Here is a 25,871-nt window from a genome sequence, read left to right on the forward strand (position 1 = left end):
TGAAGAGGAGTGGACTGGGGCGGGCTGGGGGAGGTAGTGGGGAGTGGGAGGGAGAACTGTAGTTGGAATGTAAAATGAAATTTAAAAGAATAAATTTTTTAAAAAGCTGTCATTGTCATGGTGTCTTTTCACAACAGAAACCCTACCTAAGACACACAGTTTGTACACGCCTGTGTGTAAGTAAGCATTCCCCCCCCCCATTAATTTCTTAATTACAATCCACTAAACAATGCTGTTCTTTTCTGGTATGCTGGGTCACAAACACACAGCTATTGCCTGTGAAACAAATAAGTCATTAAACCAGGGGTTCTCCACCTGTGGGTCGCAACACCTTTGGGGCTGAATGACCCTTTCACAGGGGTCACCTAGACTGTTTACATTACGATTCATAACAGTAGCAAAATTAATTATGAAGTAGCAATGAAACTAATTTTAAGGTTGAGGGGGTCACTATAAGAGAGGAATGATTGCAGGGTCAAAGCATCGGGAAAGCTGAGACTCACTGCTCTGGACCATGACACATCATGCCTGTTTTTGGGGCCAAGACTGAAGCTCTGCGGTAAAGTGGACACCTCCACTGTAAGCAGCTGCCCTTGGGTTTCAACTCCAGTGTGCTGCTCTCCAGAGACCAGGCTTCAGGCAGAGCAAGGGCACTGGCTGAGGTTCCTGTTCCTGCCTCCGTGCGAAGCCTTCAGGGCCAGCAGAGAGGCTTCTGTTTTCAGATGGCTAAGGAGTTCCACTGTACAGCTGTATTCTACCACAGATCACAACGGTGGGCTCAGAAGAAAGAGCTACACCTAACAACTAGGGATAGGGCTGACAGGAGTCCAGAGCAGCTGCAGGAGAAACAGGCACACAGTGCTACAGTGACAACATAGTATGTGCTATGTGACATGTCTAGATTTGGGGTCATCAGCACCACTTGTGATTGCCGCTGGAGTGAGCAGAGGGACAGCTGGGATTTGAACCCTCTTGTCTGCTTGAATCACGGTCACACATCCCATTCACAGAAAGTCTACTGATAGGGAGGAGACCTGCTAGGGAATAGTCACTCAGACATGTCCGGAAAAGATGTCTCACACGGGGGACAGGTGTAAAACAGAGGCTTTAATCCAAACAGCAAGGAAGGTGCAGGACTAGGGACCCAGGGACAGGGGAGGGAGCCAGGAAGGTGATGGCCTGGCCCTGGAAGGGCCTTTCCTGGGAAACTGCCTGTGACACTGATGACTTGAGTCCCAGCTGTGTCCACATAATTGCTAAGCCAAGTCCTTGGGTTGTGCTTCTCATGTCCACGCCCCAAAGGCTTTGTGGAGACACAGGATGGGCAGTGCAGGATGACAGGGTGAGTGTGGCAGGGAAGCCTGCAGCCGCCAGCTCAGCCACAGTGCTGGAAAAAGCTGCTGACTGTGGCTAGGTCCCCTCAGCAGTCCTACCCGTTCTGAGTCTGTGCCCAGGCGCAGGGCGCCGCTTGCCTCATCCCCTAAGAGGGGAGAGGGAGAAGGAGAGGGCTGCTGCCTTCCCTGCCATTCCACACCAGCCACAAACTGACCCAAGGGAGCAGAGCAGCAAGCAAGGGCCCCAGGTGAAGCTAAAAGCCACTCAAAGCAGGGGTCGAGGTAGCAGAACTGGTCAGGCCTAAGACTGGAGGAAACCAGACTCTCCACAAACACAATAGCCCCAGTGCCTCTCTGAGTCTCTACCATCCTCTCCCTGCCAGAGACAATTCTGGAAAGACAGGCTTTCCCAGGAGCCCAGGGCAGCTTCCATAACTAGGTTACCCCAGGAAGGGGAACTTTATGATAACAGTCAGGAAACCTGGCAAACCCAAGGGCCAGGGAACAAAACCCAGAATGAGGATGGGCACAGGTACCCTCAGGCTTAGGAGGCCACCTGAAAGGCCAACCTCATCATCCACAGCCCCCTACCAACCATTACCCCACCCTCCAGCCCCAAGGCAGACACCAGTGAACACAGCTCGAGCAGGTGGGAAGCTGACCAGCCAGCCCCGGAGGGGCCGTGTTCTGTTCCCGCTCTGAAGGAGGAGTCACATCATGGGAAAGGGAAAGCAATGGGAAGAGCAGGAGGCCCTTGTCTCCACACGGGCCTGGGCAGGAGAGAGAGGCAGCGGGGAGGACGGGGCGGGCAGGGGCCCTGGGACCAGGTCCCACCCCTCTTCTTGTCTGCCCACCAGACCGACAGTCAAAAACTGGCCACACTTTGGTCAATACCCAACTCAGGCCCTGCTCAGCACCCATCTCAGTAAACAGCCTCTCATCAAACAGAAAGAACAGAAGGTGGGTGGGGGTGCCGGGTCAGAGGGCACAGGAACCTGGCCAGGGTGGCTCTGGTGGCTCAGCCTCTCTTAGCCTGATGTGACTGGATGGATGGGCAGCAGGCTCCCGAACTTGAAGTGCTGGATCACAGGGAACTTCTCCAGGCACTGAGGAAGGAGGGGAAGACCAGGAGGTGAGGCCTAGCTGGCCTCTTGCATCCCTAAGGACCCAGACAAACAAAAGCCCACAAATGAAGCCACTTGATGGGGTATCCATTAATGCCAGGGAAGCCACTCAGAGCAGCCGCTGGCCTACACAAGGAAGGCTGTGTTCACCCTGCCCTTACCCCCATACACACACACACACACAGTAGAAGCCAAGACCGGCATCTGAGAGACACCAGTAGACCCAGAGGGGAAGCTGGCCATAAGAGACAGGAAAGTACCACACCACCCCCGCCCACTGCCACCCTGACGCTGGAGGCTGGGGACATCTGAGCACAGCTGAGAATAGTTAGCAGGAGTGGCTGACACCTGTGTCACCTCGGCAGCACCCACTGTGGAGGTCGGGGCAATAGCAAAGGGATAGGGACTCCCTAAGCCCAGTTCAGACCACTGCCACAGGCCAACACTGGCTCAACTCTCTCCCAGGCGGTAGTGCCAGCCAGGGTGTGAGGATGGGGTCTACCCGGCTGGCCAGACCTCTTCCTGTACTTTGGTCTCACAAACAACCCTCAGTACTGCTGAGGAACAAGACCTAGGGACTCAGAGCAGGGGAAGGCATCGCTCTGGCTGTGGTCAAAGGAGTAACCTGATTGGTTCACCTTCCCTCAGCCCAGAAACCAGCTTCAGAACAAGTGCAAGGGGCCCATGTCGGACAAGCAGGGCAGAGACTAAACTCAAATAGGAAGCCAGGCCTAACCAAAGAGAGTGGGGAGAAGGGGAGTGCAGCAAGTCCCTGGGGGAGGGGCAACACGTCCAGGCCTGAGGCGAGGCAGCTGCCATGCTGCTTATGTCATCAGGAAGTGGTGGGAGCTTGGAAGTCACCCCACCCCCCCAGGGCCTGGAATTCCAAAAAGGGTCAAAGGTCAACCTGCCTCAAGCTTTCACAGGAGAAGCCAGAAAGGCAAGTGGGGGAAGGGCAGAAATCATCCCCATTCTGCAGAACCTGAGCTGGAGAGAAGCTGCAGAGGTGGAGAAGTCGCAGGACAGGAGGAGCAGCGAAGGGGGTCTTTCTTCCAGCCACACTGGCCAGCTCAGGGCCTGGCCTGCAGAACCCTGTCACCTCCTGAGCCCAGTAGAGTCCAGGCTGGGTGGTCTGTGATACAAAGAGGTAGGACTCTGCAGGAACAGTGACAGCCTTCAGGACAGAAAGACCTCCAGTACACAAGGCCCAGAAAGCCCGGATACTTCTCTTCAAAAAAGCCAGGCCAAGCAACTTGACATTAATTGACTGTCCTGAGACTGTCTAAGGCCAGCAGGCTTCTGTTGGCAACTCAGGGGCCAGGGTCTTGTACTTCAAGTCTAGTGAGCCTCAAGGGGCCTTCCCTATAGACAGAGAACTGGACTGAGAAAGTAGGTCATTTTCTGGGCCCTCTAAGCAGGGGCTTATAGCCCCCCATTCTCAGGGACCAGAGATAAACGCACCAATAAGAACTGGGTACTGGTGGGCAGCGGTGGCACACGGAAGGCAAAGGCAGGTGGATCTCTGTGAGTTTGAGGACAGTCTAGTGCACAGGGTTGAGTTTCAGGACACCAGGGCTACATGAAGAAACCCTGTCTTGACCACCCCACCCCAAACCCCCCCCCACACACAAAAGAACTGGGTCCTACAAAGCCTGTAGGTCCTCACAAGTTGCAGAGTTACACTGCAAACCCAGCCTGCTGCATACACCAGGTGAATGTCCAGTCAGTCACAACCACTTTTCAGTCAACAACTAGGGACACCTAGCAATCCCTTCAGGTCAAGGATGCCAAGGCCTGTGTGTCACACCACCACTGTGTATCTTATCTGCTCCTCCCTTGGCCTGCAGATCTCCTGCTTCTGAAGGGAGGACACTTGCTGGCCCTCCCCTTAGGAAGCTGAATCAAGACAGGTCTGAAGACACCCAAGGCCAGCATTTATGACTGTAAACAAGGAGGCAGCTGGAGCCCTGCCTTTGCTATGAGGGGAGCTGCACACCGTCCATGCTGACCTGACACTCCCCAGCAGTGGGGTGGTCTTTTCTGATCCCACTGGGAATCAGCAGAAGGAAGGCTGTGGAGACAGGACCAAGGGTAGTGCCCAGGCGCTGGAGCTGGCATGCTGAGCCGGTAAATGTCTGGGCAGCTCCAGGAATGGCTTCCCAGATGACAGCTACGTGGGCTGAAGCCTAAACATAGGATGTGAAGTCTAGAGGAAGATGGTCACCAGGGAAGAACAGAAGAGAGCCGGCCTAGGCCTGGTCAGACCATCTTCTATTAACTCCCCCGTCAGGGTCAATTCAAGGACCAGATCAGAGGGAAACATTCGCACTACCACCCAACTGGCCTCTAGACCCCTCCCGTTATCCTGCCTCTGGTGACGGATGGGGTGAGCTCTGGGCACCGTGAAGCAGACTTCTCCAGAAGAGAAGGGATGATGTCAAGAGTCAGAGATGGGCAGCTGCAGGGCAGTACTTGAGAGGCTGTTAGTGAGATGGGGGTGGGGCAGAGGGGGCTACACCTGTCAAAGACAAGTAGTCCCGGGGACCAGTGTGCTCAAGCTGCGGGAGGGCCAGCAGCACAGACAGGCAGGAAGATGTCTTCTTCCGGTTCCATGCAGGACAGTATGGGAGGGCAGATACCTTCAGCAGGGAGAGTGTCCCAGCCAAGGTCCTTCCCAACAGATCTGTGAGCTGAAAGCAGGGAGAACACCTACACCCTACCCTTCCCACTAAAGAATGCTAGTGACCACTTCTGACCCCCCCCCCCTTCCTAGTCACCTTCTACAGGAGGATAGCCCACTTTTGATAGTGGTTCCAGGATCACACCCACCCCAAGGATGCCCTGGTTACTTTGGGAGAGAAACTCAGCCTCCAGCCATCCGACCTCTTCTCCAGCAGCGAGCGAGCGCTGCTTCTGTCCTTAAGCTATGCAGAGTTGAGGTGGCCTCTGCCTGGGCCTTGTGACGTCCCACCAGGTTCTGAGGTCCCCACGTTTCAGAGAGAATCAGTAGTCTTGAACTCAGCCCCAGGACTAAGTGACAGCAGGGGCAAGCATGCTGGCCAGACCCTACTCACCTCCGCCTTATACATACGGATGAGGCCCTGGTTCACTTTGGACCAAGAGGGGACGGCACTGATGTTCCACAGCTGGTTGGAGTGCTCTGCAAAGGGGCCGGTCTTCATCTGGAAAACAAAGTCCAGGAACTAGAGAGGCAGAGGCCACCCAGGGGTCTACCCCACACAAGAACACACATACATGAGATGGGGGCGGGATAAGGGGACTTGACTTGTAAAGCCTGCTGAAAACTATAACCTCTTGCCCACATCCTCCACTTACCTTTCTTTCCCACAGACATAAGACAGGCTCCATTCCCAACACCAATCAAGTTAGCAACCCTAGGGAAACACAATCCCCACCTGGGAGAGTAGGATATGTTCCCACTCAGATGGCAGCCACTGCCTTGCCACCCTGTAGGGAGTTTATTTGCACCTGCCAGGCAGACCTGAGGGTGAGAGAGAGCTACGGGAGGGCGCTGTGGAGACCCTCAGCACAGTGCATAGAGGGAAGAAAAACGAGAGCACAAGAAGGAGGTCACACTTCCAGAGCAGTACAGGAGGACCGTCTGTTTAGCCAGGTGGAGAGGAGGGCAAAAAATCACCACGGCAACACATCAGCAGGGACACAGACAGTCCGTCACTATGGTCCTTCTTGCTCAAGAACCTGACTCCAGGAAGGCAGAGAAACACTACAGGTCCAGAGCACTTCCTGTGACATCAGATCCGCAACACGGGGAACGGGAAGCCTGTGTCCTGAGTGGACTCTGCCAGGGATAGCGCAAGGCCAGTACAGTTGTATTTATTAACCATGCAGCTCGCCACACCCTCCTCCTTCCCTTCCCAGTTTACAGGCAGCATTTATGTTGAGAACAGGGCTCAGCATCCAGCCCCAGGCTACAGAGAAAGACTCTGAAAAACAAAGTGACTGAGTCTGGCAAGGAAGTCAAGACTTGGATCTTAGTCAGTGGAAGGTTCCAGAAGAGGCTGTATATGGATGTGGGGGTGAGGTAGGGGCTAGTCCAAGGAGAAAGGACGAACTCAAACATTCTTTGTACTGGGGCATCACAGGCTACTTTCTGTGGCTTCACCTGGTGGTCCATTCCCACCCACAGGCCTCTACTTCAGTAAGAGCAACCTCCAGATTTAAATTAGAAACACTGCCATTTTTCCCCTTCCTCCTCCCCTGGCAAAAGTCCCCAGTGAGAGCCTGTCTCAGTGGCCCCTCCCCAGTGGTGAAGTCACCAGGCTTCTAAAACCAGCCCTGTTCTCTACCAGGCATTCGTGAAGTCTTTCCTTGACCAGGAACCAAGAGAGGCACCAAGGTTTCCAGGGCCCTGGGCTTCTTAAGACTTCTCCCAACACTCCTGCAAAGACTCCGCCTTATCTACTCCTCCACCCTTGTCTTGTTCACTTGTCCGGCCAGAGGCGTGAGACTGCTGGAGCTGTGCACCAGGGTCCCCTGCAGACCCTCTGAGCCAATGCCAACTGCTTTGTCTCCTGGCAGGTGCTCAAGGGCCTCCTCAGCAAGGGCTCTGGGGCAAAGACACAGAGGGACACTAAGACGGCCTGCAGGACCAGCCTAACTCAGTAGCAAGGGACATTCAGAAAGGGCTGTCTGGCAGGCTGCAGAGTTGTGAGGCCCAGTAGGTCTCAAGAGAGGCTACCCCACCCCCAGGCCTTCAGTGCCTCAGGTCTCCCAAGTCCTTCAAAAGGAGGTTCTGCAACTCAGAGAAAGAAAAAACAGATGAGGGGAAAAAAGGAATTGGGGGTGAGAAGACAAAAAAAAATTAGCTCATTCTAGCCACAAAGGGAGAAGAGAAAGAGCGAGAACAAGCAAGCAACTGCAGTCCCGCAGTGACCCCAGGGGAATCGTGTGAGTCAGAGCAGCCATATTGAGCAGGAAATTACTCACAGACGCTGCGTTCCTGCCTCTCCACTCCCCAGAGAATCGGCCTTTTGTAAATGGTTCCTCTGTCAGTAACTGAGGGGGATGGGCAGGGGTGGGGGAGGCTCAGCACAGCGCCTTCCTGTCAGCTCCTTCCCTTCCAGCTGAAATCTGATCCCTCCCTTCCCAAAACTCCAAATTTAGAAGCCAGATTGAAACTGAAATTCTTTTCCTGCCTGCCCTGGGCTCTTAAAGGCGCCAGGGCTGCATTTCCTGAAGCAGTAGGAGCCCTGCAAGGTGGGCTTCCTCAGCTGCCATGCCCAGGGCTATGAAAGCAGTCAACACGAGGCCCAGCAATAGGAAGTAGTTTCCTTCCCAACTTCCTTGGGTTTGCCTAACCAGTAGGGATTTCAGGTCTCCAGAGGCAACAGAGCCCTGAACACCTCATAGAACTCTAGGTTGCTGTGCTCCAGGGCCTGAGTGATCCTAACCGAGCTACTCACTCACTGATCAGAGGTCATAAAAGGCTGCTCACTCCTCTGAAGTGCATGGGAGGCTGGTGGGGGATCTTCGAAACAAGAGAGCTGCAACGGCAACCATCCAACCCAGGCAGGCAAAAGGGCCCTTGCTACCACAGTGCCTAGCAACCAACCAGAGCATGACCCTGAATGAAGAGGAAACCAAGCCTTGCAGAGAAGGTGCACAACAGCCACAAAGCCACCCCTCCCACTCTTCCCACTCGGTCACAGAAGCCGGCTGAGCTCAATGGACTTTGAGTGCCACCTTGTGGTTACCTAGAGCTATCTTCTATGGGGTCCTCTGTTCCAAACTTTGGGGTTTTCCACCAGCAGAAACAAACAAACATGCTAAGTCTTAGCATGAGATTGATTCCCAGTCCCCGAAGCCCAGCCTGGCTAGCCTCCTTGTTAGAATTATTGACAAGGATGCAAGGGGCTTGGCAGGCTGCCAGGGGAAGCAGAAACAGGCTTTTGGCCTCAAGCAGCAAGCTCTGCAGAATGTGTGGCTCCATCCTCCACTTCTTCCACCTCGTCCTAGAGCTCCCCAGCCCAGCACTCCACTCTGAAGGAGCCCTCTAAAGCTGGCTTTCAAGGCAGTGAGCCAGGCTGCCCCCAAGTCCTTCTGACCTTGAGCCCACCACACTGCTGAAGGCAGCATATCTCCAAGAACCAAGTTGTGGCCGCCCAGCCATCAGTCCTGGCTCCATTTGCTGACTTGGAAAAAATGTGTCATTCCCCTCTGACCCCTGGAGCTTGGCTGAAGCTTGAGGTGAATGCTGACCAGAAGGAACTTAAGAGTCAAGGCTGCTAACCAGGCTCTTCCCCATTCAGAGGCTTGGAACAGGAAAGAGTGTCCATGGGCAGGAGTCCATGTGCATTTCCACAGAGCAGACATGCAGTAGTCATTGGAAGAGAAGGAAGACAGAACTTTGTAAATTTGGGGTGAGAGAGTTTGCAGGTATAGGTGGGAGAATGAAACGGTCCAACATCTCCTAGAAGCAAGGTCCTGAGACTGTGGGCTCCTTAATGAGCTCCTGGCTCGTGTCCATAAGATTCTAAGTAAGAAAGCTGGCATGAGGCCAAAGCCATGAGTTTTCAGAGTCCCAGGGCCACCTTGGGGAATGTTCCAGCACCACACTATAGGGAATCCTGCCTCAGTGAGACAGGTGGTATAGGGCCCAGTGACTGTCAGCACAGGCTGCTTGTTTTCACCTCTGGCACATTGCTGAAGCACAGACAAAGGCAGACAGCTAACTACTCCCATCACTACAGGTCCTCTAGGGATTCCAGCCTGAATCTATAGCACATGGCTCTACAGACCTCATCCCTGAGCCCTGATGGATGATCTTCCCCCCACCCCTGCCCCACCACAATGCCTGCCACCCTTTCAGGCCTGCTGCCGATCACCAAGTCTAGCTAGTAACTACAACTTAACCCATCAGCTCAGGAGCCTTGTAGGAGTTGAGTATGGCTGCTTATTTAGTAATTAATCCCAGCAGGTAGCAGGTCGAGGCAGGAAGATTGCCATGAATTTAAGGCCAGTTTGGGCAGCACAGTGAGGATCTAACTCAAACCAAACAATGAAAGCGTCCTCTCGGGTCTGGGAGACGGCGATGGCTGGGCAAGCAGGCGCTGGTGGTCTGGTGTCCCCGCACTGGTAGCCAAGGCTGGCTACCGGGCTGCAATGGCTCTCACCTCAGTGATGAACAGGATGCACTGAAGGAACATGTAGTCCTTGTGGTTCTCACTCACTGCCTTCTCATCCACAAAATGTCTGGGCTCCAGGTGGGGGTGGTCTGGGAAGAGCAGAGGCCTGGCTTTTAGAACAGCCCTGACCCAGCCTGAGCACAAGATGCCCCCCAGGTATTGTATAGCCATTGTGATGGTGTGCAGGGCAGAGCTGTGGTAGAGTGCTTGCCTAGTGTATAAAGATCACAATGGGACTGAGAAATCCCTGCCACCTAATGAGGTGCCCACTGTATGTGCCTGTGGTGACGCTGGTGCACAAAAGCCCCTGTGCTGCCAGTCAGCAGAGGGAACAGACCCAGCTGAGCACTGTGCACCCACTTAACCAGGACAAGTCTGTTCCTGGTTGTCAGCACCGGCCCCTGCTTTTCAAGCACCATTAGAGTGTACATCTTCCTTAAAAGTTACCTCAGCGGGGTGTGGTAGTATACACCTTTAGTCCCAGCACTTAGACAGGTGAGTTCCAGACGTCAGGATAAAGTGTCCCCAGGCGAGTTAACTATACACACTTACTATGTCAAGAAGACACCATGGTGTGGGAAGCACACACTACAGTGCTTATGCAATGTCCTAGCAACCAAACTCAACTCAGCACGTGGCAGTGAGCCCCTGGATGCAGGCTCCTTGGATTCCAGGCTCCGCATCTATGCCACAACATCCCCCTCCACCCCACCAGATGCTGAGACCCTGAGAAGACTGGTGGGGTATCTAGAATGGCAAATTCTCAGCCATTAGACATTTGTGAATATTAATTAGTAGCAGTTCATTCTCCATGGAACGAAAGATGACCCCTAACCCCGCCCAATGGCAGATCCCAAGATGCTGGTCACGCCTGCACAACCATCTCAAAGTGAGGAGCGCGGCAGAGCAGACTGAGGGGCACACAGGGAACAGCATTGGCAGCGACTCCCCATAGCCCCCCACACACAGGGTTCAATAACAACGGTGGACGGCACTGATGATCGGCAAATCAGGAGAGACCCTAATTTTCAACTTAAGACCCTACAGCTGCTGTTGCCAGGAGCTGCACGCATCCACACCAGTCTCCAGTCCACGCCACTCTCCGTTATTTTGGAGGCACTCTACCATCACCCCCTCCAGATGACCACACTGGCTGGAAGCATTAAGTCAACAGCAACCAGCCTCCATCCACAGCTGGTCTCCAAGCTGTCACTCTGTGCCCTGGGTAGGAGGAAGGAAAGGAGGGACTTGGAGTACCTATGAGCTGTGAGCTGCCCCAGATGAAGGGCAGGAACTGGAAGTCATCCAGACCCCACACGCCCTGGCTGCCGGCAGGTTCCATTCTGTACGTCTTCTGCAACTTCCGCATAACCTCAAGGTACCTGTGGAGGGGGTGGGGGGAGAAAGGAGACACAAAGGTGAGAAGGTAACAAACGGTGTCCTTCAGCACAGGAAGGGTAGGGAGAACGGTGAAGCTTTCTGAAAGGGCCAGTGGGCCTTTTCTCTTTCCCTCACACATCTTCTGTCAGGGAAAGAAAGAAACCACCACCTGGAGACCGGGCTCAGTGTCAACCCTGGCAACTTGTAGTAAGGCAGCAATCCCTTTCTCTAACCTAGGTACCACTGGAAAGTGGGTGAAATCCAGTAAGTCAGACATCAGACTGTATGCCTGAGTCACCTGCAGAGCTGTCCTGTGTCTCAACACCAGCATGCCAGTGTGCCCAGGACCACTGCAGCTCAGAGCAGGTTTTTGCACTCTTGTGGAATATCTGTATAACTATGCAAAAATGTGTTACATTTCTTTAGGTTGAGGAATATTTGTTTAACTATGTAAAGATGTGTTGCATTTATGTAGAGATGTGTTGTTTTACCTTGCCTGCCCTTGCCTGCCTAAAGCACCTGACTAGTTTAATAAAAAGCTGACCAGTCAATAATGAGGGAGGAGGTGTAGGCAGGACTTTTTTGGGGCAGGGAGAGTAAGTGAGAAGAGGTAAGCTCAGAAAGAAAGAAAAGTAGACACCAAGGGCCAGACAGACAGACAGACAGACAAGGAGGAAGCAGGAAAGTAGGATGTACAAACTGAAAGAAAGGTAAAAAGCCCTGAGGCAAAACAGAGATGAAGAGAAATAGGTTAATTAAGTTATAAGAGCTGGTGGGACAAGAACAAGCTAAGGCTGAGCATCCATGACTAGTAATAAGTCTCCGTGTCTTTATATATATCTTTGGCAGTCCAAAGAAAATCCAACTACACCACATACTTGTGCTGCCCATAAAATCTGCCTCCTACTTTGGTGGACTATGACCTCAGTGAAACCTGTTTGCTTCCTCTTCTGTAAGAGGGAGGCAGCTGCTACACTATAGGGAATTAACTGAGTTGTATAGGCCTCCAACGGTGAACACCAGGTATAGGGGCTCACCATCTCTTCCCCTCCAAGCCGACTCTCACCTATCAAACACCTTGAAGACAATAGCCACCTGGTCGTCTACCCGGAGCACCCCGATCTTGCAGAGACAACAGAGGAAAGCAGCAAAGGCAGCCTCGTGCCCTGGGGAAGAAGAACAGCTCAAGCTGACACCTCCAGAAGGAGTTGACACCTCCAGAAAAAGTCCCCAGCGTTCCACTCTTCTGAGGAGGAAAGCCCATACTGAGATGAAGCTTCTTCCCTGTCCAGAAGACCTGGGACTTCCAGAACCACAGCACCGGCCATTTCCCGACGGGCCTTGAGGTCAACTGCCTGCACAGGAACTTGCATCTTACTCTGTAGGTTTGACACCTTAGCAATCCCACCTTATTGAGCACCTACCATGCTGGCTCCCAGTGACAAAGGAGTCCTGCCTCAAAGAGCTCATGATCTGTCAGAAGCCACAAACATTAAATATACAGTTACTACTGTCAATCTAGCTATGTGGGATACAGGTGGGTACCTGAGTCACATCCCAGGGAAACCCTGGTTTCAGAGTTCAAGGCTTTCCCCTAAGGAAATGTTTGAAACAACAGGGAATGGGGAATGGCCAGGAAAAAGGACAGCAGGAAATAGGCAGAAGCAAAGCCCATGCAAAGGCCCAAGGCAAGTAAGCAGTGTTGTCTTGAGCAGAGGGAGAGGGAGAAGTCTCTCACCGATGGCCTGAATAGCCATGGTGAGAAGCGTGGACACTGTCCCAAGAGCAATGGGAACATGTGGACAAACTACAAGGCTAAGACACCCTCTTTTCTCTCCCTGTCACAGTCACCAGCAACAGTTAGCTCTGCAGAAGGCACTGGCTGGACCCTGGACCCCATTCCTTATCTGGAAGAAGGTGAAGCCAAGTGTTTCAGGCTATTTCTACAGAACAGAGAGTCTACAGAATCTGGAAGCACATATGATCGGTTACTTTCACCTGTAAATTTCTAAATGACCCATTGCGCTAGAAACCTTTTCCTTACAAGGCAGTAGTGGCGCACGCCTTTAATCTCAGCACTCGGGAGGTAGAGGCAGACAGATCTCTGTGAGTAGAAGGCCAGCCTAGTCTACAGAGCGAGTTCCAGGCAGCCAGGGCTACACAGAGACCCTGTCAGGGGGTGGGAGGTGGGAGGGGTGTACCTAGTTGGGTCTTTGGGGTGGGGGATGGAGGTTGAAACTATATACCTCTGGCTGTCCTGGAACTCGCTCTGTAGACCAGGCTGGCCTTGAACTCACAGAGGTCCACCTGCCTCTGCCTCCTCCTACTTGGGTCCACATCCAGAGTCTTGGAACTGTTCCCAGCAGAGAGAGCAAAGGACAAAGTTCTCTCAGGTTCTGGCTCCAGAGAAGCCTTCTCCAGGGCCTGGTCTGGAACCAGGCTCCCTCTGGCCCTCCTTCCCCAAGCAAGTAGGAGGAAAGGAAGCCCTTACCACAGCAGGGTCTCCTGGGCTATAAAGGTCATCTCTGACCTAGAGAACATGTCTCTTTAAGGTACCACAACAGCTTGGCTGAAATGGATGGCAGAGCCAAAGATCATCAGCACAAAGAAAAGAGCTCAGAGACAAGAGGTGTCAGGGAGAGTGTGGGTCTCTCTTTTCTCAGCTTCTATAGGCAGCTGCCTGGAGTAAGTGCTCCATGAACTACCACTAGTGTGACGGAGAGCTTAATCAGAAGCCAGCTTTCAAACTCAACTGAAACCAACTCTCAGAAGGTGCCATGCCTATGGCAGTAGCGCCACCTGGTGGAAGAAAATAGAGCATAGAGTCACACTACCCTCCCACCCCCCACTCCCCCACCTCACCCCACCCCACCCCTGCCACACACACACACACACACACACACACACTCTCTCTCTCTCTCTCTCTCTCTCTCTCTCTCTCTCTCTCTCTCTCTCTCTGCTGGTCGGGTGGATGGATAGAGGGCATGCAGGGGTGCCTGTGTAGAGCATGAAGAGAGCAGCCCAGGCAACATAAAGAAAGCAGCATGGCCTGCGTCACCCAAAGGCCTGCAGCAGCAGATACCTGTGCCATAGTCAATGCGTGTGGAGTTCCCTACAGCCTCCTTCAAGTAAACTGCCACTTCAGGTACAGCAGCTGCCAGGTGGGCGGGGACCACTGTGGCCACCAAATTCTCTGCTTCCTGATAACAAAAGAGACACACAGTGATGGCAACAGATTAGGAAGTATCTGAAGGAGCAGGCACCCTGGAGCAGCATCTGCCTGGGGTCCAGGCTGTCGGCCTGGCCTGTTTCCCAATTTTGACTGGCCACAGAAATAGGGGGAAATAACAAAGAGACACCTTACCGGGCGTTGGTGGCGCACGCCTTTAATCCCAGCACTTGGGAGGCAGAGGCAGGCGGATCTCTGTGAGTTCGAGGACAGCCTGGTCTACAGAGTGAGTTCCAGGACAGCCTCCAAAACAATACAGAGAAACCCTGTCTCGGGAAAAAAAAAAACACAAAGAGACACCTGTGGTGACTCTGGGAGCAAGACAGCTAATCCTCCCATGTGGTAGCCCATCAAAGGCCCACAGAGGTTATGGGGCATCAGGCCTGTTGTTCCCATAGTTGTTGGTTCCATTCCCAGGGCTGTAAGAGTGCAGGCCACAAGTCTGCCATGACAGACACATGAAATGATCCTAACAGCATTATTTACAGTAGCCAAAACATAAAAATTCAACTAAATGCCAGTCGGTGGTGATGCAGGCCTTTAATCCAGCACTTGGGAGGCAGAGGCTGATCTCTGTGAGTTCCAGGACAGCCACGGTTACACAAAGTAACCCTGTCTCAGAAAAAAAAACAAAAAGCAAAACAAAACAAAAAATCAACTAGAATATCCCCAAATAACAGAATGAATAAAATTGTATGTCTTTCTGCAACAGAATGCTACAAACAAAGGGAAGGATAGACCACAAGTGACAGCACGATGACCCTGACCTATACAGAACATCAAGTAAAGGAGGCTACAAAACATGAGATTCAAAACATGCAAATAAAATCAATGTATGGATTAGTAATCAAGATAGTCTGGGGGATACCAACTCTCTCAAGTTTAAAAGGTGCTGCCAGAGAGCTAGAATGTTCTTCAACGTGACTTGGTGGTGGGTGGTGGGTACATCAAGATGTAAAGCTATTCTAACTTCATGTATATCTTCTGAAAAACCAAGCCCACATGCCACCAGAGTCCAGAGGTAGCATGGGAGTCTCCATCCACCCCATTCTCCACTGCCCTCAAAATCCACAGCTGGGGTATGACACAGTACAAAGCTTTATGACCTTCCTGGACTCTATTGGATGTTTTTTCTGCAAATATGAGCAGCACAAGCATGCGTTTCTAACCCCCCCCAACTCAGAGAATACAAGGCCTGTACATCAGCACAGTGGGCTCAGCTCTATTTGTCTGCTTGTCTGAGTCTGTAACCCAGATGAGCTGAGAACACAGCTCCTTAAACTGTGGGTAGAGGCAGCTGAATGTGAGGGTGGCAACAGCCTGAACAACCAAGGTGTTTTTGGCAATGCTCCCCTCTGCTGCAACCCATGCCACTACAGCCTTGGTTCTGAGCACACAGCACGCGCCCGGGCACTGTGAGTGCTGTCATGTATGCCATCACACCACACAATACCCATGAGCCCTGGCTGACACACCCAGGCTCAGATGCCAGCAACTCACTGCAGGGCTTTCTCTAATAGAAATATAATGGCTTGCCGGGTGGAGGTGATGCACACCTTTAATCCCAGCACTGGAGAGGCAGAGGCAGGCAGGTCTCTGGGAGTTCGGGGCCAGCCTGGTCTACAAAGTGAGTTCTAGGATAGCCAGGATTACACAGAGAAACCCTGTCTCAAAAAAAACAAAAATCAAAGAAATATAATGGCTTAGATATGGAAAACAAAGACTTCTAATGGCTCTGCTGTCACTCCTCAGCATCTATCAAGTTAATGTAACTCTAGATTGTACTGTGTATGCCTTGAGTGCATATATGTATATCACAGGCATGCAGTGCCCTGGGAGTCCAGAAGGGGGTGTTGGATCCACTAGAACTGCAGCTGCAGGTAGTCATGAGCAACACAGTGTTACTAGAATCACACACACACACACACACACACACACACACACACACACACACACACACACACACACACACACACGAGATGCTATGGGGAAAACAGACTTACAGATACAGGACAAGGATAACCAGTTGCAAAGTCCTTCTGCGAAAGGGAGATGGGAACTGGCCACATGCTACTTCAAGCAGCCTGACCCAGTATTCTCAACCTAAGAGAGAACTCCTATCTCTCCTTTTAAAAGACAAGAAGCCACACCCTAAGGCTGCTATTCCAAAGCTATTGGTGGAATGAATTCCCACAACAACCCAGTATAGGTACTAGGTTCTCTACAACAGTAGCCCCTGCATGGCTGGGCATGGTGGCACACGTCTTTAATGCCAGTGCTCAGATGGCAGAGGAAAGAGGATCTGTGTGAGTTTGAGGCCAGCCTGGTCTACAAAGCAAGTTCTAGAACAGCCCAGATTAACTAGAAAGGCTGTCTCAAAAATAGTAACACATGTTCTTAACTGTTGAACCATCTCTCCAGCCACAGAGGATTTTAAAAACTGCAATTTGAGTTACCAACATGAGCTTCATTTAAAACAAAAACAAAAAACAGTGAATGAATTCTGGCTTTGGATTTAAAACAATTTCCTATTATTTCAGTTTGTCTCTTTTCTGTTACTGCCAATATACACCATGACCAAAAGAACAGAAACTGGGGGCTGGAGAGATGACTCAGTGGTTAAGAGTACTGGCTGCTCTTCTAGAGGTCCTGAGTTCAATTCCCAGCAACCACGGTGGCTCACAACCATCTGTAATGACATCTGGTGCACAGAAATACATGCAGGCAGAACACTGTATATATAATAATTAAAAAAAAAAAAGAACAGAAACTGGTACCAGAAGTAGGGTGTTGCATCAATGGAAATGACCATGTTTTGTTGGAAGACTGTGGAGGTGTTAGAACATTGAACTGGAAAAGACATTGAGTCCTCAGAGCTTCATAGGCTGTTCTGTAGGAAGACTGTTGAGAAGAAGGCAGACAACGGAGGCCTGGCTTGTGAAGCTTCACAAAGAAGCAGATTCTATAGAGGCTGTTCATGTGATAGTTTCTGGTCATCCAGTGCTGAGAAACTGACTGTAGTTGATATGAGATCAGCATCATTGAGAACTTTTCTGGGAAATACTTCACCAGACAAACTGTATAGACAAGCTGTGATCTGGGTAAGGCTGCATGTCCACTGGAAGTTGAACTGAGCAATGTGTAAGAGTCTCCATGTGGTATGATTTTGAAAGTATGAGGAGTCACGGAGGAGAGAAACTGAGACTTGACATCAAGTGGTGAGGTCAGAGTCCCTGAAGAGAGGCTGGGGTGAGGGGCTGTTAGTGGCGGTGCAGCCTTCACTGCAGGGAGACCCAGGACAGTGGACATGCAAGGCCTGTACAAGGAGTGGGGTGGGCGTGCTGCAGACAGCAGAGCTGGTGACGCAAGGCTGCCTGAGCCCGGCGGAGCCGGGAGATCAAGGGTAAACTCCAGATCTAAGAAGCTAACTTTTTTGCTTTTTGTTTTTTGTTTTTTTTGGGGGGGGATGTTGAGACAGGTTTCTCTGGAGCTTTGAAGGCTGTCCTGGAACTCACTCTGTAGACCAGGCTGGACTTGAACTGGCCCTGCCTCCTGAATGCAGGGATTAAAGGTGTGTGCCACCACTGCCTGGCCTGAAGCTGAGCTTTTTAGACTACGGCATTTTGGTTCTGCTTTGAGCTCATCATAACCACACTTTGATCATTCCCCTTTTCAACTACAAAAGCATATAACTTTTTAAAAGAGAACTGGGACCTTTTAAGTGGTTAAGAGGTTTTTTTTGTTTTGTTTTTTGTTTTTTTTAAAGATTTATTTATTTATTATGAATACAACATCCTGCCTCCATATCTGTCTGCAGGCCAGAAGAGGGCACCAGATCTCATTACAGATGGTTGTGAGCCACCATGTGGTTGCTGGGAATTGACTCAGGACCTCTGGAAGAACAGTCAGTGCTCTTAACCTCTGAACCATCTCTCCAGCCCTGGTAAGAGTTTTTTAAAGACTGTGGAACTTTTTTGTTGTTGGTGGTTTTTTTCGAGACAGGGTTTCTGTATTGTTTTGGAGGCTGTAGACCAGGCTGGCCTCGAACTCACAGAGATCCACCTGCCTCTGCCTCCCGAGTGCTGGGATTAAAGGCATGCGCCACCACCGCCCAACAACTGTGGAACTTTTTAAAAGTTATGTTGTTTTTGTTTTCTTAAAGATACGGTCTCACTATATAACCGTGGCTGGCTTGGAACTTGTTATATAGATCAGGCTGGTCTTAAATTCACAGGAATCCACTTGCTTCTGACACTCAAAATTCAAGGGTGCTCACCCCTGGCCAGCTTTTCCTTTTTCTTTGGTGGGGTGGGTTTCCAACTGCCTCTGTCTCCTGAGTAATGGAATTAAAGGTGTCTGTTACTACCACCTGACTTCCTTATCCTTTTCAGAGCTGCATAGTATGTCACAGTATGAAAGGTCTAGTATAGTTAACTTGTCCTCTTACCATGTGAGTCATTTCCAATCTGCTGCTAATAAAATGACTTAATAAGCAGCCTCGTACAGGGGACTGTGTAGCCATACCTGTAGTTCCCAGAAGACTGGTTGGGACAGAGGATGATTTTGTAATCTAGGTAAATAAAACTGCCATTCTAACAAATTACCCGATCTTATATGCTTGGGAGGGCGACAGGCCTGCTTTGGACACAGACCTTGCCCCATCTGGAGCCCTACTAGTTAGTGCTCCCACTGGCCTGGCCCAGCCAGCCTGCACACAGACAGTCTCACCTGATCAAGTTTGGCATACCAGGTCCTGTAGGCCTTGTTTCCAAACCGGGAAGGCTGGTCCACCGGCGGGGTTTCGTCAATCCACCTATCCAGTGTATTGAGAAGAGCCACCAGCTTCTCGATGGCCTGTGAAGGTGACAAGAACCACACCAGTGACTGGTGGCCCTGCTGGAGCCACACAAGGAAGTCTCAACTGCTGTGGAAGGTAGCCCCTAGGCCCAACTGTCACCCTCATTCCCAACTGTCCTCAATATAAAGGAGGGTCAGGGAGCAACCTTCCCTTCAGAGAGGGAATCACACGTGGCTGAACAGGACAGTGTCATGGATAGTTCTGTTTCTCCAGCCAGCCTATCCAGGAGGGGCCACTAGATAGGCGTGAATGCCAGCCCCAATCTGTTAAAGCAGATATGACTGAAGTTTTTCACTGAACAACACGGGCGTAAGAACAGGAGAGAACAGAAATGCAACGTGGTACTTCATCTCTGTGCTGGCTGGTTTTACAGCAGAGCTAGACAAAGCTAGCGTCACTTGGGAAGAGGGGCCTTAACTGGGAAAATGTTCCACTAGACTGGCCTCTGGGCAAGGCTGTAGTCTATTTTTTGATTGATGACTGATGTGAGAGGGCCCAGCTTACTGTGGGCAGTGCTAACCCTGGACACATGGTCCTGGTTCTGTAAGAAACAAGCTGAAGGCCGGGCGTTGGTGGCGCACGCCTTTAATCCCAGCACTCGGGAGGCAGAGGCAGGCGGATCTCTGTGAGTTCGAGACCAGCCTGGACTACCAAGTGAGTTCCAGGACAGCCTCCAAAGCCACAGAGAAACCCTGTTTCAAAAAACCAAAAAAAAAAAAAAAGAAACAAGCTGAAGCTGGGCAGTGGTAGCTCACTACCTTTAATTCTAGCACTTGGGAGGTAGAGAAGGCCAGATCTCTTAGTTCAAGGCCAATCTGGTCTACAGAGTGAGTTCTAAAACAGCCATGGCTACACAGAGAAACCTCGTCTTAAAAACCAAAAAGGAGCCAGGCGTTGGTGGCGCACGCGTTTAATCCCAGCACTCGGGAGGCAGAGGCAGGCGGATCTCTGTGAGTTCGAGGCCAGCCTGGTCTACAGAGCGAGTTCCAGGACAGCCTCCAAAGCCACAGAGAAACCCTGTCCCAAAAAAAAAAAAAAAAAAAAAAAAAACCAAAAAAGGAAGAAAAAAAAGAAAGAAAGAAACAAGTTGAGCGGGCCATCAGAACAAACCAGCGGCACTCCTCCATGGCCTCTCTGCTGCAGTTCCTGCTCTGACTTCCCTCAGTGATTGATGGACTATGACATCAGAGTTGTAACTTGAATAAAACATTTCCTCTCCAAAGCTGCTTTTGTTCAGGGGTTTTTTGTTTGTTTTTCAGGACAGGATTTCTCTGTGTGACCCTGACTGTCTGGAAACTCACTCTGTAGACCAGGCTGGTCTTCTTGAACTCACAGAGATCTGCCTGCCTCTACCTCCTGAGTGCTGGGATAAAAGGAGTGTGTCACCACGCCCTGCTGGTTACCTTGCTTTAAAACAGCAATAGAAACCCTAAGACAATCTTCATTGTCAGCATGACCCATTTACTTCTGTGTATGTTCCTAGGGCATGCTCCAGATCGTTGAGCTGAGAAGACCCACTCTAAATGAAGATGGGATCCCAGACTAAATGAAATGGGTAAAAGGAGAAATCCAGCTGTGCACCAGCTTTCATCGCTCTGCTTCCTGGCTGTGGATACCATGTGAACACCAACCTCGTGTCCCTTCAGCTGGTTCTACCTTCCCTGCCATGATGAACTGCACCTCAACTTCAAGTCAGAATAACCCCTCCCTTAAGCTGCTTCCTGTCAGGTCCTGACCACAGCAACAAGACAACCAATACATCCAGTAATCCTGACCTCCCAAAACAAACATCGCCCACATCTTAACATTCTGGCTGGTTTTCTCTAGTGTGCTCCCCTGCTCAAAAAGTCCACAGGGAGACAGCCAACCCTCTACTATAATAGCACAGAGCTACAGGGAGACGCGAGCTTCTGTTTCTTTGTTCCAAATGTGAGGCAAGAATCTATACCTCCTAAGGTACAAGAGCCTGCCACTGAGCAATAGGGCATACTTAATACCTGCAGACCCTGAAATTGGATCATGGACAACTGCCTTAGCCTGCTTCCCTCACCCCCAATCTCATTCCACACCAGTGTCTACACAGAATGCTGTGACCTCCTTAATGTTCCTCACTGTTAAATGTCTAGGTTTTCCTCATATTTCACTGCCACAGACAATACTGGTCCACAGTTCTGCAGTGCTATCTGGGTGAAAGTCTGGAGCCATCTGTACAAAACGAGCCAGCAGCCTGAGAAGTCATGTCTCTGTGACATGCCCACAAATAGCACCAGGAAGAAAAACAGGAGTCACAGGTGTAAGAGGCATCATCACATCAAATGTTAGTTACAGAGGAAATCAGGTCAGGCATCCATTCTCAAGTTCCTTCCAGGCACAGGTGCAGCCTGGAGAAACAGGCCAGGATTGGGGCTGGAAAACCACCTGATACTGGAGCAGGGATCTTAGGTACCACACACCTGCAGTGAGGACTGGAGCAGGGTCTTAGGTACCACACACCTGCAGCGAGGACTGGAGCAGGGATCTTAGGTACCACACACCTGCAGTGAGGACTGGAGCTAACTCGAGATAACTGCTGGCCCGTGACCCCAGCTGCACAGCATAACAGTGGGCCTGAGTGCCGCTCTCCCCACCTTCCCACCTATGCTGGGGCATGGTAGGAAGGTGAGCTGCCTGTAGGCTGAGGTGGTGCTGGCTTTGTGAGGAACCAGGTGACTAGGAACTGCTGCTGAATACAGACCAAAGCGTGTTTCACATGGCAGCTTGGGCTTGCAGGAACACCAGGCTCCCTCCCTGGAGATCTCTGCTTGTGACCCTGACAAGGCACTAAAGGGGATAAAGGATGTGACTTTTGAGGCCAGCAGGAGCCTGGATCCAGCAGCTAGCTCAGCTGGGCTGATAATTAAGAGACTCACAGCTCCTCCTTCTGCCTCCATTGTCTGGCTTGCTGGGAGAGAAGTGCTGGAGAGGAGTCAATTCTCGACTGGAACCACCCCATCCCACCCCACTACTTCAAGGCACAAAGAATAATTTGTGCCCCTCCCATCCCTAAAGCATTGCCTCTTGAACTTCATGGACCACTAAATCTTCTCTAAAATTACACTTACCAACTTCTCATTCTGGCCCGCAGTGGAAGTAGAGGCAGGTGGAACTCTATGAGTTTGAAGCCAGCCTGGTCTACAAAGTGAGTTCTAGCAGTCAGGGATACACAGTCTCGAAATGAAGGAAGGGAGGGAGGGAGGGAGGGAGGGAGGGAGGGAGGAAGGAAGGAAGGAAGGAAGGAAGGAAGGAAGGAAGGAAGGAAGGAAGGAAGACACTGTCTCAAGGGACAGGGATGTGGTTCAATGTAGAGCTCTTGCCTAGCATGTGCAAAATGCTGGGTTCTAGCCCTAGCACTGAAAAAAAAGGGCGGGGAGGCAAAGTCACTCATCTGGGAGGTGGTGGGGGATGGCAAACTCTCAACCTGAAACACAATATGACCCAGCCAAAAGAACAGCCCTTCAGCCAATGTAACACCTGATCAGTGAGGACAACTCCCATAGAAACTCGGAGCAATTGATGGCAACCCAAGAGTTGGTAGCTTAGTCCTTGATGAGGCAATTACAGTATTCTCCTTTAATTAGCTCCCCCTTGATGTTTCCAGCACACTGGGCACTGCTAAACTCATCCTCCCAGTCAGCCTATACTCAAAGAAACAGACTATGTCACCCAGCAGCCAACAAGGGCCAAAAAGTGGCTGTACCAGGGACCTGGTATAGGGCTTTAAAAAGGTGCAATGTCAGCCTAGGACAGAAGAAGAAACTAGGCCAGGACAAGGCCAGACCTTACCCAACAGGCCCCAGCTGTAACTAGAGGGCAGAGAGCCAAAGTGCTGAGAGGCCACTCAGCCACTGGTGCCTGAGATAAGAGGCTCAGGGTGGCTCTGGGCCAACTGGGACATGAACCCAAGAGGCCACTGGAGGCCTGGGCCCTAGTTCTGGGAGATGGCATTGCCACAACATGCAGCATGGGAGACTATACCCTCCAGTGGTAGAGGTGGTTGGTCACCTGTTTCTAGCTCATGCCTTTTCTTTTTTCTTTTTTTTCCTTTTGGTTTTTCAAGACAGGGTTTCTCTATATTGTTTTGGAGGCTGTCCTGAAACTCACAGAGATCCGGCTACCTCTGCCTCCTGAGTGCTGGGATTAAAGGCGTGCACCACCAATGCCCAGCTCCAGCTCATGCCTTTTCTTAAATCAAGTCTGTGTCTAATTCAATCAGAGCACCTATTACACATGGGGAACCCTAAAGCACAAGCCTGCCCGTGTTCTCTGTTCAGTGGTGTTTCTACTAGGAATGAAGCCTGAGGAAACAGGGTCCATACATCTTGTCAGATGCTTGGAGCAGCAGTGCCCAAGGATACAACTGCAAAGTCAGGACTGTGTCTCAATAGGGTGGCCAGTTACCCCAACAGACAGGAGGCGTGTTTGCTCTGGGAGTTGTGGTGCTGGGATTCGAAATCAGGGCCAATGCATATTCAGTATGTGGTGGATATTCTAGAGAACTAGCGACCTAATCCTGTTTTTGTTTTCATTGTTGCCACGAGTTTCTACTAATGATCTCTCCACAGAACTCATCTACTGCATTTGGTTTGGTTTTTTTTTTTTCCCAGCTCTAGGCATGGAACCCAAGGCTGTACATATGCTAGACAAGCACTAGGCCACATTTCCAGCCCATTTTGTCATCTTTAATTTCAAGTTTCATAAAAATACCAATTAGAAAAAATACAGATTATAAAATTGCACATTTACTTTGATTTCAGTTATAAATATTATTTTATTCATAGATTTAACACATTAGGAGTATGGTCCACAAATGCTAACTGCACTATGCTGGGGCAAACCATCGCCTGCAACCTGCCTGCCATGGATGATCAGCCCACGTGGCCCTGCAGCAGGCCCTTGCCTGTGCCTACCTCAGAGATTTTGTAGTCGAAGGTCAGCTTCTTGCCTTTCACACCTTCATTGAGGGTAAGGATAAAGCCGATGTAGTCAGCATATGCCTACCAGATAGGGAGAGGAGGGAAGGGAGACGGTGTCAGATCTTGGTTACCCCAGCTGCCCCAGCTCCCACTCCCAACCCAGACAGCACCAGAAGCACCAAATACACGCCCCATCAATAAAGCCATGCAGTGATCACAACCACACCCAACTCCTAGCCAAGGTCTACTGAGGGCTTACAATTGCTTTAGGCAGTCCTACAGGAAGACACTATTGTCACCATCTTACTAATATAGAAACAAAGACTTCAAGGGAAGTAATCTGCCCATGGTTTTCCAGGACCAAGATTTCATTGAACACAGAGCTAGGACCTTGCCAGCCAAAATCCACAGCTGGGTAGCAATTAAATGTCTGCCTATCACCCTGTATCAGCAGGAGTTCAAGGAATGCCCCAACATTCCCTTCCCCGGGTCATCTTCCAGCATCTCCCCACAACGACAGTACAGGGTGACAACTACAGCACAGAACTCCTTCCTCCAGCAAGAGCTGTCCCTGCCTACAGACAGGTCTGCTGGCACAGCAGCGTCACTTCCAACGGGACTTTCTTCCTGCCGTGCTGCAGGGTTACCCCAGGGAGAAAACAGAGACTCGGCCCTCTGGGGAAAGCAGTTTCTGAGAGCAAGTGCCTCCATTCCATCTTCTTTCTTCATTTCTCCTTCTTACTTTCTTCCTCCTCGTCCAGCCTATGGGTGGCGGGACATCCATGATAAGCCATGAGAACAGACGTTTGGCATCTAGAGTGGGTGAGTTCACACTAGAGTCCCCTATCAGCCTGCAAGATGGCCTCCAGTGGGCCAGGGGAATCAAGCACAGAAACTTTGCCCACACAGGAAGACAGGACCAAGCCAGGTTTGCCATGGTGGTGTCACGGAAGGGTTCAGACAAACAGCTAGTTCCGGATAAGAACAGTCTCTCAGCTGGGAGGATGTGGCTAGCTAGCGTCTAGCGTTATTTAGTAGGCAGAGCCAGGGTTAGAGCCTACCCTTCAAGGACTGCCTCCTACAAGACAGAAACGCAGGGACAGAGCAACTGAGATGATGAAAGGGTTCCAGCCATGGCTTCTGAGAGGCTGAAGGAATAAGGCGAATCCTGGTGAAAACTCAGAAAAGGACATGATACCCATCTGCAAGTGTCAGAGGGCAGGCTTCCTTCCTGTCAAATGGAGTGAAACATATGGCTGCTTGGTGCAAGCTTGGCAGACTTGGCATGGACACAAGCAAGGGCCTTTGTGCCTCCTTCTGTGCAAATGATGCTCTCTATGGCAGATGCAGAGCTGGCATGAGCGCCTGACTGGAGCTAGGCCCAAGGCCCTCTCTAAGAACTGCAAGTGGTCTTTCTTTTCTTCAATTCTGGACTGGAAGCCTAAGAGGCACAATTAGCTTTCTTCTGCCCATCATCCGGGCTGAGAAGCAGAGAAAGCCAGCCTGCTGCCAGGGCGCTGGATCTCAATTCCCAGCTATTTTTAGGGCAGTCATGTTCCTGGCCGAGGTATCCACAAGGTAGTCTCTTCTCCCTGTTGCACTGGCTCCTACACATGCAGACTCTTGCAAGCAAGAGCTATATTCATGTCCATCTAGTATAACACTAAAGGAGAAATGAATGGCTTAACCGAGTGGGAAGTTCCAGACTTACCAGGGCCTGGCCAGACCATACTGATAAAGCAACTCTGTGCACTGGCTGGGGGGGGGGGGGGGGACAGCTACCTTCTCATCTCCTTCCTTAGGTTCCAAGAGCAGGAGAGGCGAAGGG

General features: G+C 51.1%; 1 protein-coding gene across 4 annotated transcripts in view; it reads right to left on the reverse strand.

The window, feature by feature from the left end:
• Positions 1 to 1,087: 1,087 nt before the first annotated feature.
• Ptpa (protein phosphatase 2 phosphatase activator) overlaps positions 1,088 to 25,871 on the reverse strand; it is a 32,713-nt gene continuing 7,929 nt past the window's right edge. For 2 of the 4 annotated variants that reach the window (XM_040745043.1, XM_040745041.1), the window contains exons 3-11: positions 24,038 to 24,124; positions 18,962 to 19,087; positions 14,087 to 14,204; positions 12,071 to 12,170; positions 10,882 to 11,006; positions 9,613 to 9,713; positions 5,533 to 5,640; positions 3,370 to 3,590; positions 1,088 to 2,440 (exon numbers count right to left, since the gene is read on the reverse strand). In XM_040745043.1, the coding sequence (XP_040600977.1) occupies positions 2,419 to 2,440; positions 3,370 to 3,590; positions 5,533 to 5,640; positions 9,613 to 9,713; positions 10,882 to 11,006; positions 12,071 to 12,170; positions 14,087 to 14,204; positions 18,962 to 19,087; positions 24,038 to 24,124 (1,008 nt within the window). In that variant the 3' untranslated portion in view covers positions 1,088 to 2,418. The remainder of the gene's footprint in view (positions 2,441 to 3,369; positions 3,591 to 5,532; positions 5,641 to 9,612; positions 9,714 to 10,881; positions 11,007 to 12,070; positions 12,171 to 14,086; positions 14,205 to 18,961; positions 19,088 to 24,037; positions 24,125 to 25,871) is intronic. The other 2 variants (XM_040745042.1, XM_040745044.1) reach the window with 2 other exon arrangements.

The sequence above is a fragment of the Mesocricetus auratus genome, unplaced genomic scaffold, assembly GCF_017639785.1.
Source record: "Mesocricetus auratus isolate SY011 unplaced genomic scaffold, BCM_Maur_2.0 Super-Scaffold_100004, whole genome shotgun sequence".
Taxonomy (NCBI): domain Eukaryota; kingdom Metazoa; phylum Chordata; class Mammalia; order Rodentia; family Cricetidae; genus Mesocricetus; species Mesocricetus auratus.